This window comes from Centroberyx affinis, unplaced genomic scaffold (genome assembly GCF_046629955.1).
Source record: "Centroberyx affinis isolate AG114_WGS23_722 - 3 ecotype Tasmania unplaced genomic scaffold, CSIRO-AGI_Caff_v1 ptg006545l_1, whole genome shotgun sequence".
Taxonomy (NCBI): Eukaryota; Metazoa; Chordata; class Actinopteri; order Beryciformes; family Berycidae; genus Centroberyx; species Centroberyx affinis.
Window position 1 is genome coordinate 35,001 of NW_027283314.1, and position 16,792 is coordinate 51,792.

Below are 16,792 nucleotides of genomic sequence, written 5' to 3' on the forward strand. Positions count from 1 at the left end.
TAAAGCCTTTGAGACTTGACTGTGATAAAGGGCTTTACAAATAAACTAGATTATTCATTAAAAAAAATAATGCATGGCAATTAAAAACTCAGACTGAAAATAGAAAAAACTAACACTAATTATTCACACTGAACACCAAACAACCACCTATTATAAAATGCATTACTTTTTCCATTACTTGTTGATGCTCTTCGCCCCCTAAATCCCACACATTATAGAAATTTCCAACTTTCCCAGTCATGTTTATCAATTCGTTGGGTCATTCAGGTCTGCCCGTGGGAATTACAGGATTTGTGACTGTACCTGAATGCAGCATTGAGCCTTCAAGACTTCATGACACCAGCCTGAACCCTGAAAATCATGCGTTAACATTTACAGTGGAGTGGGGATAAAATAAAGAACTGCACATTAAGAACGGCGTTTAGCAAATACAACACATTTAATATCAAAACATGGATCCAGAATCCAACAGGAGAAGATATCACACAAATCATTTTCTTTTGACTTATTTTTTTTTTTTACAATGTGTGTGAGCCAGGATCAATTCACCATCAATGTTTCGGTTTTCATTTACATTCTGTTATCCAATCCAGTAGCGTTTGCTTGTCATTTTGTTTTTTTTTGTTGTTTTATTGGTTTCAACTTTAAAATTTGACTTGACCAAAATTTGCAATTTGTTTGTTTTTTGTTAAACTAGTGCAAATAATCTAAATTCAGAAGTCGCATTGGTTATTGACAGATTATTCATTCTTGAGTATTGATTCAAGAGAAAAAAAAAAAACACCTAATCTTTTTAATTTTGAGCTAAATTCACTTCATAATTCAGATGAAAAGTGAATCAATCCCGACTCTGCTGTGAACATCCAAACAGCTGCATCGAGCAGAAAGACCCGAAATAGAAACGTCTAGTCAGCGAGTTTTTATAATGTCCTCAATCTTGTAACAGCGGCATCACAGAAGCATTAAGTGGATCAATAATAAATGCAGTTTCCTCTCTCCAACGATACAGAGACAAACATGTACAATTATTTACAACCAGCCGAACCCTGAAGGCAGATCCAGAGACAGACATGGGACGAGGATGGAGGAGGAAAAACAAAAGGAGGAGACGTTTGTGTCACTAAATCTCCCATAAATAGATCTGAAGAGTTATATTCTATTCCAATCTGAGGAAAACAGTAGCAGGAGTTACCAGACATTTACCATTCAAATCTCTAAAATATGGAGATAGTTTGTCCGAGTGTTATTTTGTCAACTACAGGCAAAACTACAGTTTTCTTTTTCACATTTTTGCAATAAACCACTTTCAAAACGGTTGTAGATTGTTTTCATTTTGGAATTAAACTCTTTGTTTATTTGCGGTGACACAATAAACTGCCAACACCGGATCTTTAAATCTATCTTGCCTGCAAACCACCAAAGAATCTACTGGAAACACTGCGTGAACAGTGAGAATATATCTGCTTGCTGAAGCCTTTTCATACCAGCTAGGTTGAAGCATTTTTTCCAACAAACACTTCAACACACATCCACCTCTCTCACTGCTGCAGAGCCAGGATTAAATACTGTCAGATTAGGTCGTCACAAAAGCATTTAAAGCCGTCTGTGGAGCAAAGACGCAACGTTTTTGTGGTGGAAACGTTTGCAGATCAGACATTTCGCGACAATCTCCCGCCCCGGCATTTTTCCCCTCTACATCAGGTGTTCTTTCAGCATTTTCCAACCGGTTCAAGCCCAAATGTGAGAAGAATGGGAGTCCGTGGAGTCCAGTATGAGGGAAAACACAAGTTCTCCTTGCCGGCCAAAAAACAGGCCTGCCCACGACCCGGTTCTGGGTCCCGAAATATAGTTCATGAAACAATAATATGGGGGGAAAAAAAGGGGGGGAAGAGGTTTAGAGGGATCTAGAACTGCTGCAGGATCTGTTTCTTCTTGCCGTCGTGGGAGAATTTGTTGGAGCGGAAAAGGTCGCTGTCGTAGAAGGCAGACAGGTTGTGGATGTTGATCTGTCTGGCCTGGAGGAGAGGAGAATTTTAATTTAAAAAAAGATGTTTATTCATAATTAAGTCACGCTAGACAGTGTTATTGATCTATATCATAGAAGAGAGAAAACAAAAAACTAAAGAAAAAAAGAAAAAACATCAGAAGAGATAACATAAGAGCAATGAGAGGAGAGGAAGAGAGGAAGAAAGGAGGAGAAGAGGGAGAGGAGAGGAGAACAGAGGAAGAGAGGAGAGAAGATGAGAGGGGAGAGGAGGGAGGAGAGGAGGGCACGAGGAGAGATGAGGAAGAGGAGGAGGAGAGAGGAGAGGAGATAGGAGAGGGAGGAGAGAGGAGGGAGGAGATGAGGAGAGGAGGAGATAGGAGAGGGAGAGGAGAGAGGAGGGAGGAGAGAGGAAAGGAGAAAGGAGGAGGAGATAGGAGAGGGAGAGGAGGAGAGAGGAGAAAGGAGAGGAGGAGAGAGGAAAGGAGAAAGGAGAGGAGAGGAGATAGGAGAGGGAGAGGAGAGAAGAGAGGAGGAGAGAGGAGAAAGGAGAGGAGAGGAGAGGAGATAGGAGAAGGAGAGGAGAGAGGAGGGAGGAGAGGAGGGAGGAGAGGAGGAGAGAGGAGAGGAGATAGAAGAGGAGGAAGAGGAGAGGGGAAGAGGAGAGGAGGAAGAGGAGAGGACAGGAGAGCAGGAGAGAGGGGAGGAGGAGAGGGGAGAGGGAGAACTTTCAAAACCATCCATCCATTCATTTTCAAAAACTTTCAAAGGCCGTAATTTGAATTTTACTCAAATCCACACAAACTTTAAAAGGATTTTCACGGCCCTACAAGAGTGAAACTGAACTCATCCTCATCCTCATCCTCTGTGCCCGTCTCTCTTCCTTTACCTTGTCCTGCAGGTCTTTCTCTGCGATCTCGATGGTGTCGTTCTGCGCTCCGTAGCGGTTCCTCTGGTAGGCGACCTGCTCGGCCACCAGCTGCTTCAGGATGAACAGCAGCAGCTCGTTGTTGTCCCTGCGGAACGCCAGGTAGCGGGCGAACGTCTGGGGACACACACACACACACACACACACACAGGGACAGACAGACATTAACTTACTGAACCGTTCAATCGGGAGGCATTAGGGACTGTTGAGCCCTGCAGTGATTTCAGTCACACAGCTCTTCAGTTCAACGTTCAGCTGTAACGCTCAAGTTCATTTGCACATACAGATAAAGCCGAGAAGAGATGAAAAATAACAGATTGTTGCAGCTGAGAAAAAAAAAAAAAAGTCCTTATAAAGACATACAAACAGAAAACAAGAGGCACTCGAGCTGCCTAATGTCCTGCCATAGTAAACATACCCAGTTATGATAATGAGGTCATTAATTAAGCTAATTAAAGCTTTAATTAGCCAATATTTGTAGTTTGTAACACATGGGCGGTATTAATATAGACTCTAGTAGTTCCAAGAAAAATCTGTTTTCCTGATTAATATGCAAATTTATGCAGCAAGGTGCTCCAAATTTCTAATCAGGTCATCTGCTCTGTAGAGGGAACCTGTGGTGTCAGTATGAAGCTTCTATCATGTTTTGTTCCTGAGTTTTTGTGTTCAGTACAATGTGTCACACACACAGACAGATGCTACCATGATGTCATCACATAAGGTCCCGCACACCAGGTGCCATGGAGGAGGGACACAGAAAGGTTAAAACACACACACACACCTTCCTCATGCTCCTCATGACGCTGAACTTCTGTGTGTCTATGAAGCTCTCCAGCATGACCCTGATGGCCATGTTGACGTCGTCCTCCAGCACGTAGTCCCTCAGGTGCATCCTGGCGTGGGCCTCCGCCATGCGGATCATCGACTCGATGTGACGGACTGTGATGGGGATGCTGCCTGTGGCCTGGTGGGAGGAGGGAATTCACATGAACACTTTTCCCCATTTACAGGTGTGAGATTTAAAGGTGTGAGTCCGTGCTGCCCCACAAAGCAGCAGGAACTACTTTTGTGCACTTTAAAGTCGCAACGAAATGAAATGAAAAATTACTCTTTACCTCGTTTACTAATTTTCCCTGTCATAATTTATACCTATTCAACAAAAAATGCCACAAAAAAAGTACACAAATTGTATTTTCTAGTATTTTTATATCAAAATCACATTACTTGTACTTCCTGGGAAACTGTGCATCTTAATTCCAACCAATAAAACCATCAAATTTCCCATCAAATAAAACTGCCCCTCTCTCTCCCAGATATCCCATTGGTTTACAATTTTGATTGATCCCTCACTGGGTTACATCACGACCCAACATCCTGTTTCAACAGGAAATATGTCAAATTATGGCAGCAAAATATCCTAAAAAACAGCATTTCATTGTGACTTAAAAAGGTCAAAGATCATGACTATGTTTTTAGTTTTAAACAAAAATTGTTGCCATAAATGCTGTTAAATTATATCTACAATACTGTCGTTGGGGCAGGACAAGTCCGTTTTATCAGTTTCACTATTCACACAGTTGCTGGTTCTTACACGCTTTAGAAAAAGACTGATATTCCCCAGTGAGCCTCTCTGCAGGTTAGTGAACATGTTAAAGCAGCAGTGGAGGTGAGAGTTCAGACGACTCACCATCGACTCTTTGCGGAGGTCGCTGTAGATGCGAGCCACCTTGTCTTGGTCCATCTGGTTCAGTTTGGGACGAACCTACACACACGCACAAATGAGAAAACGAAAAATTTTAAACAACTGCTGGGCTAGAGAAGAATGTGTCACAGCCTTTTCTTACTACATCCTGCTGAGTGAATAACGCTTTCTGGCAGAACGCTACAGTTCAGTGCAGTGAACCTTTTCCCTGCTTGGCAACCTTCAGCATAAAAACTCACCTTAAAGTCACGGGCTCGACATAAAAACCATAACTTTATACAGAAATGATCATCTCAAATGCCCTCGGGTGCAGAAGCCATAATAACATAACCATATAATATATATATCCATTTTGGGGTCATTTTTTAGTTCATCATTCAAATATCTCTAAAATATAGAGGATCCAGTCTGGACTTAAGGTACCTACTGTCCTTTAAAAAGTACCAAGATTTGTTTCTGTCATTTTTTAAGAGTAGGTGTTTCTTTTTTCAGTTGACTGACCCCTGACTGAGCGCCCCATTTCCAAAGTGTCACTTGAGATATGTTGATGTACATAACTAAAAATCCTTAAACAAGTTTGTGAGTGAATGAATGTGTGTGTGTGTGTGTGTGTGTGTGTGTGTGTGTGTTCGTACCCGCTCCTTGGCGTACATGATGTACTTCCTGAGGAGTTCCTGGGGAATGGGCGGGACGTCCGAGGTGTTGGGCAGAACCATTTCCTCCAAGCCGGCGGCGCCTCCCTCCTTGTTGCTCGGGTGATGCTTGATGTGTGATCCGACCACGAAGCGCGCCAGCATCTCGTCCTGGTTGGGTAAAAAACAACCAATCACAAGACGGGATAAGAGAGGAGTGAGCGCTCAGTTAACATCCTGCATCCCTTTTAATTAAATATTTGGTTTAATTCAGTTGGGACTTGAAGTGAAAGCAACTCAATATTTTTAAAAACAAGCTTGGGATTCTGCAGTTTTATCCCAGCCACCCTGTTTGAATATTGCTCTGTCCTATACTAAATGGATTTGTCAGTAAAAGCTGCAACAATTAATCGATTAGTTGTCAACTATTAAATTAATCGGCAACTATTTTGATAAGCGATTAATCGGTTTGAGTAATTTTTTTAAGAAAAATAAGTCAAAAATCTCTGATTCCAGCTTCGTAAATGTGAATATTTTCTTGTTTCTTTACTCCTCTATGACAGTAAACTGAATATCTTTGGGTTGTGGACAAAACAAGACATTTGAGGACGTCATCTTGGGCTTTGGGAAACACTGATCCACATTTTTCACCATTTTCTGACATTTTATAGACCACACAAGTAATTGATTAATCGAGAAAATAATCGATAGTTGCAGCCCTAATTTCTACCATAGTTATACATGGCATTCAGCAGAAAAGAGTTATTATTTCTATTGAGTCATTAATTGAAAGCAAAGATTGAGCACAAATTATGACAAAGATAAATCCTGCTTCTCTACGCTGGAGTCCGTCAGAGGGTAACTTGAAGAGGTGTGTGTGTGTGTGTGTGTGTGTGTGTGTGTGTGTGTGTGTGTGTGTGTGTGTGTGTGTGTGTGTGTGTGTGTGTGTGTGTGCGTGCGTGTACCTGCACGGGGTCGACGGTGTCTCGGACCACACACAGCACGTCGAAACGCGACACGATTGGCTCGGTCAGGTCCACGTTCTCAGAGAAGGTGAGGGACGGGTCGTACCTGCCGCCTGCAGGGAAACAAACACTCATGATGCCGACGCTTTTTATAAAGACAGGAAACACTGCTGAGCGACGGGAGGGATGACACACACACACTCAATCACAATGATACAAGCTGACACACCTTGGGCTGACAGCGTCTGCTTTTATACAACACACACCCTTCCAAACAAACACATTTACAGAACATCTTTTGATCTGTAACACACATTGTATTCACTACAGTTAGACCGATACATGGGGTCAATAATGGTCTTTTATTAAAAATCAATTAAAAAAAAAAAATCAAAAAGTCAGTGTCGTGCACCTGTGATAAGATGAATATGATGAATTTGATTAATTACATATTTATTGTAGAATTGATCAATACTGCATTGGTTGTCTATGGGGCGTCCTGAAACTGTATTGATTATAATGTGATATTTTTATCAGATGACACAAGTTTACATGAATATTGATTATGGTTCATCATCATCACGGGATTCAGTGGAGAGTTTTAGTGTCCCATGATGGTGTAAATGCCGTTTCAGAGGCTTTCCCATCCTGACAAGAATAAGATTTTTACGGAAACACTCAATCATTTTGATTTTTTTTTTGGCATGAAAATGGTCAAATATAAAGATACTGAATACTGCCACAAAATATCGTCTCTTTTGGCGTTTTCACTAACACACACCCTTCACCACTCCACACACACACACACACACGTACACACACAGTACCTACCAATAGGGTTAGAAGCAGCGATGATGGTGCACCTAGCCTGCAGTGAGGTGACGATGCCGGCTTTGGAGATGGAGATACTCTGCTGCTCCATGGCCTCATGGATACTGGTCCTGTCTGCATCATTCATCTGAAAGAGAGAGGGGGCGGGGTTAGGAGTGTGTGTGTGTGTGTGTGTGTGTGTGTCCCACAGCTTCATCCCTACTGCTCCTGTCTACATCATGGCTAAATTTTCACAAAACAAAACAACAATTCACTTGCTACTATTAATTAGACGCTGCTCAATAAACCACAAACACGAATTGTAGAAAATATTGTTTCTGTGTCGGCTCACCTTGTCGAACTCGTCGATGAGGCAGACGCCGCGGTCGGCCAGCACCAGCGCTCCGGCCTCCAGCGTCCACTCGCGGGTCACCGGGTGTCTCTGGACGTAGGCGGTCAGACCGACGGCGGACGCCCCCTGACCCGTGGTGAACACCGCCCGGCTCGACACCTTCTCCACGTACCTGCGCAAGGAAAGAAAAGACATTTTAAAAATCATGGCTTCAGATTTTTCACGTTTTTTATCAGTTCATTTTTGTAACTTCTAACCTTCTAGGGCTCGCCTTAAACGCTAAATGACAATTTTTATTTCATATGATAAATGATAGAAAGTGGTGATAAATGATGAAAATATCAAATTACATCTAATCCATTTGTTTTAGGATTTATCAAATCAGCTTGATAATTTATCTTTGTATTTCTTAGTCTTCTGGTACATACTTGAGGAACTGGGACTTGGCGGTTCCTGGGTCTCCACACAGCAGGACGTTGATGTCTCCACGCACTTTGTGTTTCCCACCTTAAAGACAAAGAGAGGAGGGGGGGGTGTCAGTGGTCATCGCCTACTGTGTCTGTGAGGACCCTCCTGGTGTTGCCTTACAATCATTTCATGTCTAATCCAGAGCTTTAAGTGTGTGGTGGAGTCAAGAGCGAGAACACAGAAAGCAGAAAATATGAAGCAAGAAAACAGAGAGGAAAACAAAACAAAGGGAAAGTCAGATTAAAAAAATAACACCCCAGGAAACAAAAACAGACAGAAATGACAGTTTTTCCAGGACAGACTAGGGCCAGCAGTTTAATCTACCTGGGTTTTTGGCCTCTCCTCCAAACAGCGCCAGGGCCAAGCCTCTCTTGATGTCCTCATGGCCGAAGATGGACGGTCCAATGCTGGCAAAGATCTACAGATGAGACAGGAAACGAGGGACGGTTATGAACAGAGATTATTAGGATGAAACCATCAACCAAATGCTGTCAGATTTTGTCTGTGGCTGGTATTTTAGCTTACTCTATCTATTATTCAATCCTGTTCTATTCTAAAAATCTAGTTGGAGGGTAAAATTGTTAAAGTGGCTGGTGAATTTGGGGATGTAAGAGCCAATGCAGCTGGCGGATAAAAAAAACAAAAACCAAACAGTCATTTTTTCTGCCCTGAAGGGACCCAAAATGTATCACAGGGCTTTTTCCTGGCACCAGTGTGTTTTAATGAGCTCCAAATTAAGGATGACACCAAAATTTGAAAATGTGGGTCCCGGGCTGAGAAGATATAAGAAGCCCCGCTGTGTACAGTGAGCTAAATGAATAAAACCAACTCTTTTCCAGGTTGAAAATAGTTGGAATTACAATTTGATAGTATCCTATGAATATTTGACCTAATTAGCTGGCTTTAAAAGGATGGGATTTTGTCTGGAGCTTGATAATAAGCATTTTTGTGTTGATCAAATTGTGTCAAATTGTGTTGATCTATGTGTGTCTATTGTAATGATTGAGAAGTTACGGCTTCAGTTAACAGTTGAAGTTACAGTCTTTGTCAAATCTTGTTACTCAAAAAAAAAAAATGTCTTCCTCTCTTCCTTAACTCTTATTTTATTTCTTTTCCAAGCAGTTCTTCCTTTCTTGAACTTTTCAGGATGACAGGGATATTATCCACGCAATATTGGTTGCTTATAGTTTTTGTGATCTAGGAATTGAAGCTTATTCTACTGTTGCAGTCACTCTAAGTCGCTCCGGAAAAGAGTGTCAGTCTTACATAAATGTGAAATGTATATATGTGTGTGTGTGTGTGTGTGTGTGTGTGTGTGTGTGTGTGTGTGTGTGTGTGTGTGTGTGTGTGTGTGTGTGTGTGTGTGTGTGTGTGTGTGTGTGTCTGCCTCCCTCACCCTCTCTCCAATGCGTTCGTCCTTGGACAGGGCGACGATGGCCTTGACGTCTTCGTCCGTCAGCTCGGCCACGGCCACGCCCTCGTCTCGCCGGGCGATGTGATTGGCCAGGATCACCGTGGCGAACACCGGGAAGCCGTTGGCCATGTTCAGAGAGCCGTCGTAGTTGTTGTGGTAGATGCCCGTTAGCTCCTGTCGGCGGGTGGAAAAGAGTCGGACATTAAGGTCAGGGGCGTAGCTAGGAATTATGGTCCTGTGCATCGAGGGTGACTCTGGGCCCCCCCCATGAATTATTCACAAAATACTACATATGTGGCCAAAATCGCTCCCAAAATGTTTGGGAGAGAACGTATGTTTACAATTTTTTTTATGTAAAATGCTATATTATGTCCGTTAAAGTTTAAATTAGTTGTTTTTTTGTGGTCTGTCCTTTTGTAAAATATCTCAAATGTTTTGTAAATTTTTTAAGCAAAAGGATTTGAAGTCAACTCACAATCTCGTCTCCCGGCTTGCAGTTGTCCACCAGGTCGGCCAATAGGATGGCATCTTTGGAGCGTGGGAGGCGGCCAGCGGCCACCTTGCCGGGGCTTTCCTGGATGGTGATTCGCTGGTAGTTCTGGTACACTGTCTGTAGGTGGGAGATGATTGGTTAATTCACAGAGACCAGGAGAGAGATCATCGGTCAAAACATGACAAGAGAGGAAAAAAAACAACATATCTATCAGCTGAAGACAAAGCTCTAAATTCAACCCTCACAACAGCCTGGACTGAACCCCCTCCCTGCCGGATGAGGAAGCATCATCTAAATACCTAAAAACACACAGAAATGCATTTCCTCTCACCTCCTCCATGTTAATCTCAAAAGGCCCGAGGGACTGACACTCCGGACAGGAGCCCGGCTTCACCTCCTGGTTCTGGGACTGGAAGAACGGTCCCAGGACAAAGTTACATTTGTTACAGTTGTACTTGACCATGCCCAGCTGGGGCAGGACGCCGGTGCAGCTGGTCACCACACCGCTGGTCCGGATCAGCTGGTTCAGATGGAGCTGCCTGAGGAGGGAGAGGGAAGGAGGGGAGTTTGTAGTTGTGGTGATTTGTTTTATGTGCGTTATTATGCTTTTACAGGATGATTTTGAATTGAATTTATATTTTTGTCCAATTCTGTACACAGTGGAGATTGCGTTTCCTAATGTTTATCTCCATTTTATACAGTAAATTTCCCTTCCTTGTATTAATGCCTTTTTGTAAAACACTTTATAAAATCTGCTTTAAAATAAGGGCTATATGAGTAAAAGTGATTATTGTTATTACTGACAGGAAATAATATTGAACCCACAACATCATGACTACTTGGTAAATGCTTCAGTACAGGGGTTCCCCAAAATCTTCATGTGAAGGTTCCCCCATGTAGAGACATTTTAGATCACAGATCCCCCATTTGATACAGATTTTGTCCCAGGAATCCCCACCTGAGAGGATTTCTGTTGTCTGTCTATACTGTTGGTGAAAAGTGTGAAACTCTCTTCACCAATCAGTCGTTCTCATACATTTTTCCATTAATGATAATTGTGAAATTAAACTAATCCTCACTTTGCTAGGGACCACCCTCAAGGACCCCGGTGGTCCCTGCACCCCAGTTTGGGCACCACTGTCTTAGGAGCCATCAAGACCGTCAGAGAATGTGTGTGTGTGTGTGTGTGTGTGTGTGTGTGTGTGTGTGTGTGTTACCTGAGCGAGCGCAGCTCCTCGACCAGCGGCAGGTTGCAGATGCGGACGTGGATCTCGTGGGCGATGCGGTCGTACTTGGGATACATGGCCAGCACCACTTCTTTAGCCGCTTCGTCAAACACCTGACAGACAATCACAACCAGACTCACAATCACCTTCATGGCCAGGATCAGGTGGTTTTCATAATACTGAAGTTTTATTTAATTGTTTGCATCCAAAGAGAGGAAACCTTCACAGGCCACAGCATATACACTTCATGTGATTTTGATTAAATCTTGCTCATCAGAATTTCTTTTACTCAATAAGTACAATGGATGCATAAGGAATCTGACCTGTTTAATCAGCACTGACACATTACAAAATAGTTACACAATACAGGGTCGACCTACTAGGTGTAGGACCTTATATACACAGTTTTATGTTTGTGTCCAACTTTTTTGTTTTTCATGGTGAGGTTAGATGAACTATATTGATCTCTGAGGGGAAACTCGGTCATCATAAGTGTAGGTGGTGTAGGTTTGGGAACAAAAAGTAAAAAAGGTAATAAAGGATATGGATAAAATCATAAGATAGATGAAAACGGGACTACCAGGTTAAATAAACATAACAACAGTCTCGTAGGATGTTCGTTACGATTCACAAACAAAGAGAACGACAGCACACTCACCTTGAGCATCTCAGTGGGAGCCTCCGGCAGGAAGTAGGCCAGGACGTGCTCTCTGGCTGCCAGGTCTTCATAGTTCACAACCAGACTCTCCTTATTCTCTGAACAACAGGTTAGGATGCAAGTTAGTAACACTCCTGATGTCAGTGACGCATCATAACACAGTACAGTCACGTAAAACCATTTGTAAGGTGAAGTGACGGCTAATGATTGATCCGCAAATGCCTTTAACCACATTTCAGTTGTGTTTGTATACACACATATTCGTTTAGTTTAGGCTTTTTTCAGTTTGGTGTAGGTGTAGAGTGATAAAACAGGGAAGTGAACTGACAACAAAATAAGAAAGAAGAGATGCAATGAGTCATTTGCGCAAGACAGAAAAAACTAATTGGACTGATAGGATAACAGAATCTAAAAGACAACAGATGATGCATAAAACAAGGGAAATAAAAATGAAAAAGCCCTAATGACAACATTTTTTTGCTTATGTCATTTAAATTTCACTTCACGGCACGGTTTCTGACATTTAGACCAGTGGTTCTCAATGTGGGGTCCGGGGACCACCAGGGGTCCTTGAGGGGGTTCCAGAGGGTCCCCAGCAAATTGATGAATTGTTAAACCTCACTCCATTATTTCATTTACAAGAAGTTAACACAATTAGAGAATGTAGAAGAATGACTGTTTTGATCATAGTTTCACTGTTATCTCTCTACAATACAGAGAGTCATGGGATTCTAGACAAAACCATATCTAACAACAAAAATATTCTCAGATTTGGGTCTGTGAGACAAAATCTCATCAAATGGGGGTCGGTGGCCCTAATGTGGACTAAATTAGGGGTCCTTGATGTGAAAAAGGTTGAGAATCACTGATTTAGACCAAGTCTGTGAGCGGAGCTTACCTTTGCACATGTCGCTGATCTTCTCCTTGAAGACGTTGTGGCCGTTCTCGTCCACGTGGGTCCTGAGGAAGTTCTTGAAGCGATGGTAGATCTCCAGCCTGGGAGCCGCCATGGACACCCACTCCCTCACCGAGTGACCCTGCAGGGACAGGGAGGGACAGGGGACAAAGTTAAAGGAGGAGTAACTCACTCTCTCTCCAGCTGCTACAGTCCAGAGCGCTACACTATCTTCTACAGATCTGACATTGACACCTACTCACAGAGTGAATCTACAATTAGATATGTGTGGAGTTAAGAAAAGTCAACATTTCATTTTAAAGTAACTTTTCTTTAAAAAAAGCAAATCAGTCCGCAGCAGAAGAACAAAGCGCAGTGTGTTGGATTCGACCCTGCAAACAAAGTATTGGGCTTTGTTATTGTCACTGTATTACAGGAAAAATTTAAGGATTATTTCTACAGTCACATCTTCCAGGTTGTAACTGCTCTATCATGCCTTTCATTATTATTAGAAGCAGTAGTAGCAGTCACAGCAGTATTATAATTACTATACCTCATGAATTTGTTTTTAATAAGAATAGCAGTAATAATAATGGTTCTAATAGCTGTATATGTGTTATTACTATACCAATAGTTGTTGTATTACAAACCTTCGAGTCCCTAAGGCTTTAGTAGTAGCAGTACTAATAGCTGTAAGGTGTATTATTACGGTACTAATGGTATTAGCATTACGAACCTTCATGTCCTCCAGGTTCTCGATGCTCTCGATCATTTCCTCGTCCTCTCCCTCTCCGCCCTCTGCTGCCCGCTCGGCCACCCGCCTTCGCCGAGCCGCTGGCCGCTCGTCATCCTCGTCTTCGCTGTCTGGAAAAACAGCAACAGTAATAATAAATGACTAATAACGCTTAATAACAAGAAGGTGTCGGCCTTCATAAGAGATCACATTGTCTTTGCTGTTACCATAAAGCAGCCTCCTCCCTGCTGAGCCGTCCTGCAGTTTCCTCAAACACACATCCACCCGCCCCTCCCTCCTTCCTCCCTCCCTGCTCCCTGACACAAACACCCCTCCACCGCCTCCTCACCGTACAGCAGTCCTCTCCTGAGCCGCCCGCTGATGCCCTGCTCCCTGTCCCTCCTCCTCATGGCCTCCTCGGCGGCGGCCCTGGCTCCGGGCGACAGCTCCGACAGATCCTCGTCATCCAGGTCCAGGCCCTCCGCCTCGTACTGATCCAAGGCCGCGATCGGGCGGTAATCCCTGCACAGAGAGAGAGAGAGAGAGAGAGAGAGAGAGAGAGTTGGCTCAGCTCATCACTATGAAGCCCCAAACCCTTTCTAACACTCGAATGGCATGGAAGGAAACGAAGGAGGGAAGGGTGAGAGAGACCGTTTGTACAGCTCTTCATCCAGGTATGATCTCTCCTCCCGACTGTCCCAAATATGATACAACATGAAAGCCTACTGGGCTCAGTTTTAAAAAAACTTTTAATCTGGATCACTTTTATACAGATTTTCTAATCCCTCTTTTTGCAATCCAGAATCAGACTGATCTTGTTGATTTTGACTCCATTTGTTAAACAATTTTCACATGAGATCATTTTGATCCAGATACAATGATCAAGATTATACAGTCAAGAGTTTACAGATTTGCAGTTTTAAAATAGACCTGTCTCGCCATCTGCTGGACAAATAGTGTTACAACATAGATAGACCAAAAAGACATGAGTGAACCAGATGAAAACATGTATAAGTCAGTTTGTATGTTGCTTTTATTCACTTACCTTCACAGGTGTACAACAAATAAGAGCTTAAAGTCAAAATTCAAAGTCTCATTTGATGGCAAAAATTATTCAAAACATAACCTCCCATTTCTCTACAAAATATTCATTCATTCTCATCCTCAAGTCAAGGACCCTTTTCAAAATAAAGGTTCAGAACAGCATCTCTCATTGATCACCCAGGGAGTATTTAGATAATAACAATAATAATAATGATAAATAATTCTTAATTCTTGGTGCCTGTTCTGCTTTCAGATCTTTCTCTCATCCTACTTAGAGATGTGATCAGGAACACAAAAAGCACAAGACTAAAAAAATATGAAAAATATGAATAAGGACACTAGAAACAAATGGGAGGAGTCTAGTTCAAATTCAAACCCCCCCCCCCCTCGGCCCTTACCTCTCCATCCCATCTCCGATCAGTTCCTCTCCATCCCCGTCCTCCTCCTCCTCTCCGGGCAGCGGCCCCTCTCCCAGCAGCCCCTCTGACTCGTCCTCGAAGGGCGGCAGGTCTCGCCCGGGGCTGGAGGTCATGTCTCCCCTCCTGGAGCCTCGGGTGGGGCTGGTGGCCATGTGGAACGACTCTGAGGAATCCTGCGAGAGGGCAACGCACCGGGATTATTACTCTGGATTTGAGGAGTTCACTTCCAAAACACTATACACCCCATTTTGGACAAAAAACAAAATAATCAATTGCCTGTAAATTTATCATTCAATAGCTACTGAAATCAGATTTAGATTCCAAATTTCAGATTTCATTTAGCCCTTTACAGGAATTTGCCTTACATGTAAAAGCACAGAGTCAGACATTTAACAAAGATAACATTTAAGACATCAAAGAACATACATAAACACACACAACAGGAATGACAGTGTTGTGCGGTTTATGTATGTTCTTTGAAGTCTGAAATGTAATCTATAATGTTAGTGTTATCATTTTGTTACCAGAGAAGTTGCAGACTGTCCTTTAAAAAGTCCCATAATGTTTTTATTTTGTGCTTCATTACGTGAAATTCATCACTCAGTATCTCCAAATACAGAGGATCCACTCTGTGTGTGTTATCATTCTGTCACCCACCATCTACTCTTTAACAACAGCAACTCTTTAACTTTATGGTATAAACAGTGTTGTATAAAGAGGTGTCACTTTTTCAAGGTATGAGTGGCTCACTTTGGAACAAAACTCTGCATTTGTACTCCGTTGCAATATTTGTTCATGTTTCTTGTGAATCCCAGGAAGTAAAGCTGTTAACTTGGTAACAGATCAGACTAACTGACACAATAATCATGGAGAAATGGGTCTTAACTAATAGAGACCCAAGAAACAATAATAAAAAGATAGCAATATAGGTAACTAGAGCTGGAGGCCATGTGGTGAGAGCTCAAAGAAACCTGGTTATAGAGGATATAGAGGATAATGGAGCTGGTGGCTATCAGTAACTAGCCAAATGCTTGTGAATTTTGCCTTTAACTCCTAGTTAACCAGAATTAGGATCAACTATTGTGTTGGTAAAAATTAAAAACCTATATGACTGGCAAAATTAGGAAATGTGACGTTTGGATTGGAGAATGTTATCAGTTTCCGTTAATTAAGCGGATTTTGTCTTATTCTGCAGTGAGTAGCGTTATTTGTTATTATGTTATCTGCTCTGGAATAGACTCGTTACACATAAACATTTACATTTAGTGCAATTGACCCTTTTGGGAAACTTCACCGTTAACATAGCTAGCAAAAGCAGCACAATAGCCGCGTGGCAACTGTTGGTGAATACGGCAAGATGACAGACGTAACAAAGTTAGTAACTATTCATGTCAACGATCTTCACTTGTGCAAATACAGTAAAATACAATAGATTAACAAATATATTCCCAATTCAGTCTAAATCCAGTGTTCAAAAGCAACCTCTAACGTTAATCGTCTGATCAGTGAATTAACGTTACTCTGGTCCTCTGTCAATGTTGTGATCAACACAAAGTGCAAATGTCAAACTTTATTCGTCACAGGCAAAAAAACAACAACACCGAAATATATTAGATCAAATTTGACTTTTAACCTCTTTCAGTGACTACATAAAAGCTCAAAATGTCATGTTTCTGTCTGGATTTTATCATTTTCACTCACCGCCATTGTTTCACGTCTGTCTTTCTCTGCCTCTTCCAAGCAACAACTTCTTCCTGCCGGGACTCGGTTTTTCGCGCGAAACGACCACGTGATTCACAAAGCCCGCGAAAATTCATGAATATTCAACGAGTACGGCTGACGTTTCGCTTCTCTAATTGGCCAGTGTGGTTTAGGGGGCGGGGACCGGGTGTGCAGTGCGTTTGGTTTCAGTCACAGGGCGAGTGGAGCTTGTTCAGCTGAGTAGATGGTAACGCCTGTGAATTTAAACGGTGCGGGCCGCAAAGCAAAACAAGCCCACCCCTCTGTTAGCATGGTTGGAGCATGGGTTGGAGGCTGTGCTGAGGGTGGAGTTTATTATAATCTCGCGT

At 42.5% G+C, this 16,792-nt stretch overlaps 1 protein-coding gene across 1 annotated transcript; it reads right to left on the minus strand.

Moving 5' to 3' along the window:
- Positions 1-460: 460 nt before the first annotated feature.
- On the minus strand, positions 461-16,453 carry mcm2 (minichromosome maintenance complex component 2). Its single transcript, XM_071512807.1, has 20 exons — positions 16,425-16,453; positions 14,703-14,896; positions 13,610-13,782; positions 13,264-13,391; positions 12,531-12,669; positions 11,633-11,730; positions 10,966-11,087; positions 10,080-10,287; positions 9,731-9,865; positions 9,238-9,429; positions 8,166-8,259; positions 7,802-7,880; positions 7,374-7,545; positions 7,043-7,169; positions 6,212-6,324; positions 5,250-5,417; positions 4,600-4,674; positions 3,694-3,876; positions 2,874-3,029; positions 461-2,015 (listed from the first exon to the last, which is right to left on the minus strand). Exons 1-20 carry the CDS (start codon positions 16,428-16,430, stop codon positions 1,905-1,907), a joined length of 2,673 nt encoding a protein of 890 aa, XP_071368908.1. The 5' UTR covers positions 16,431-16,453; the 3' UTR covers positions 461-1,904.
- Between the last annotated feature and the right edge of the window lie 339 nt (positions 16,454-16,792).

Excerpts from the sequence above, each read along its gene's own strand:
- mcm2 (XM_071512807.1), bottom strand. Across the intron at positions 10,288-10,965 it reads GAGGAGCTGCGCTCGCTCAG|GCAGCTCCATCTGAACCAGC; the intron begins GTAACACACACA and ends CTCCCTCCTCAG. Across the intron at positions 7,546-7,801 it reads GCCAAGTCCCAGTTCCTCAA|GTACGTGGAGAAGGTGTCGA; the intron begins GTATGTACCAGA and ends TTCCTTGCGCAG.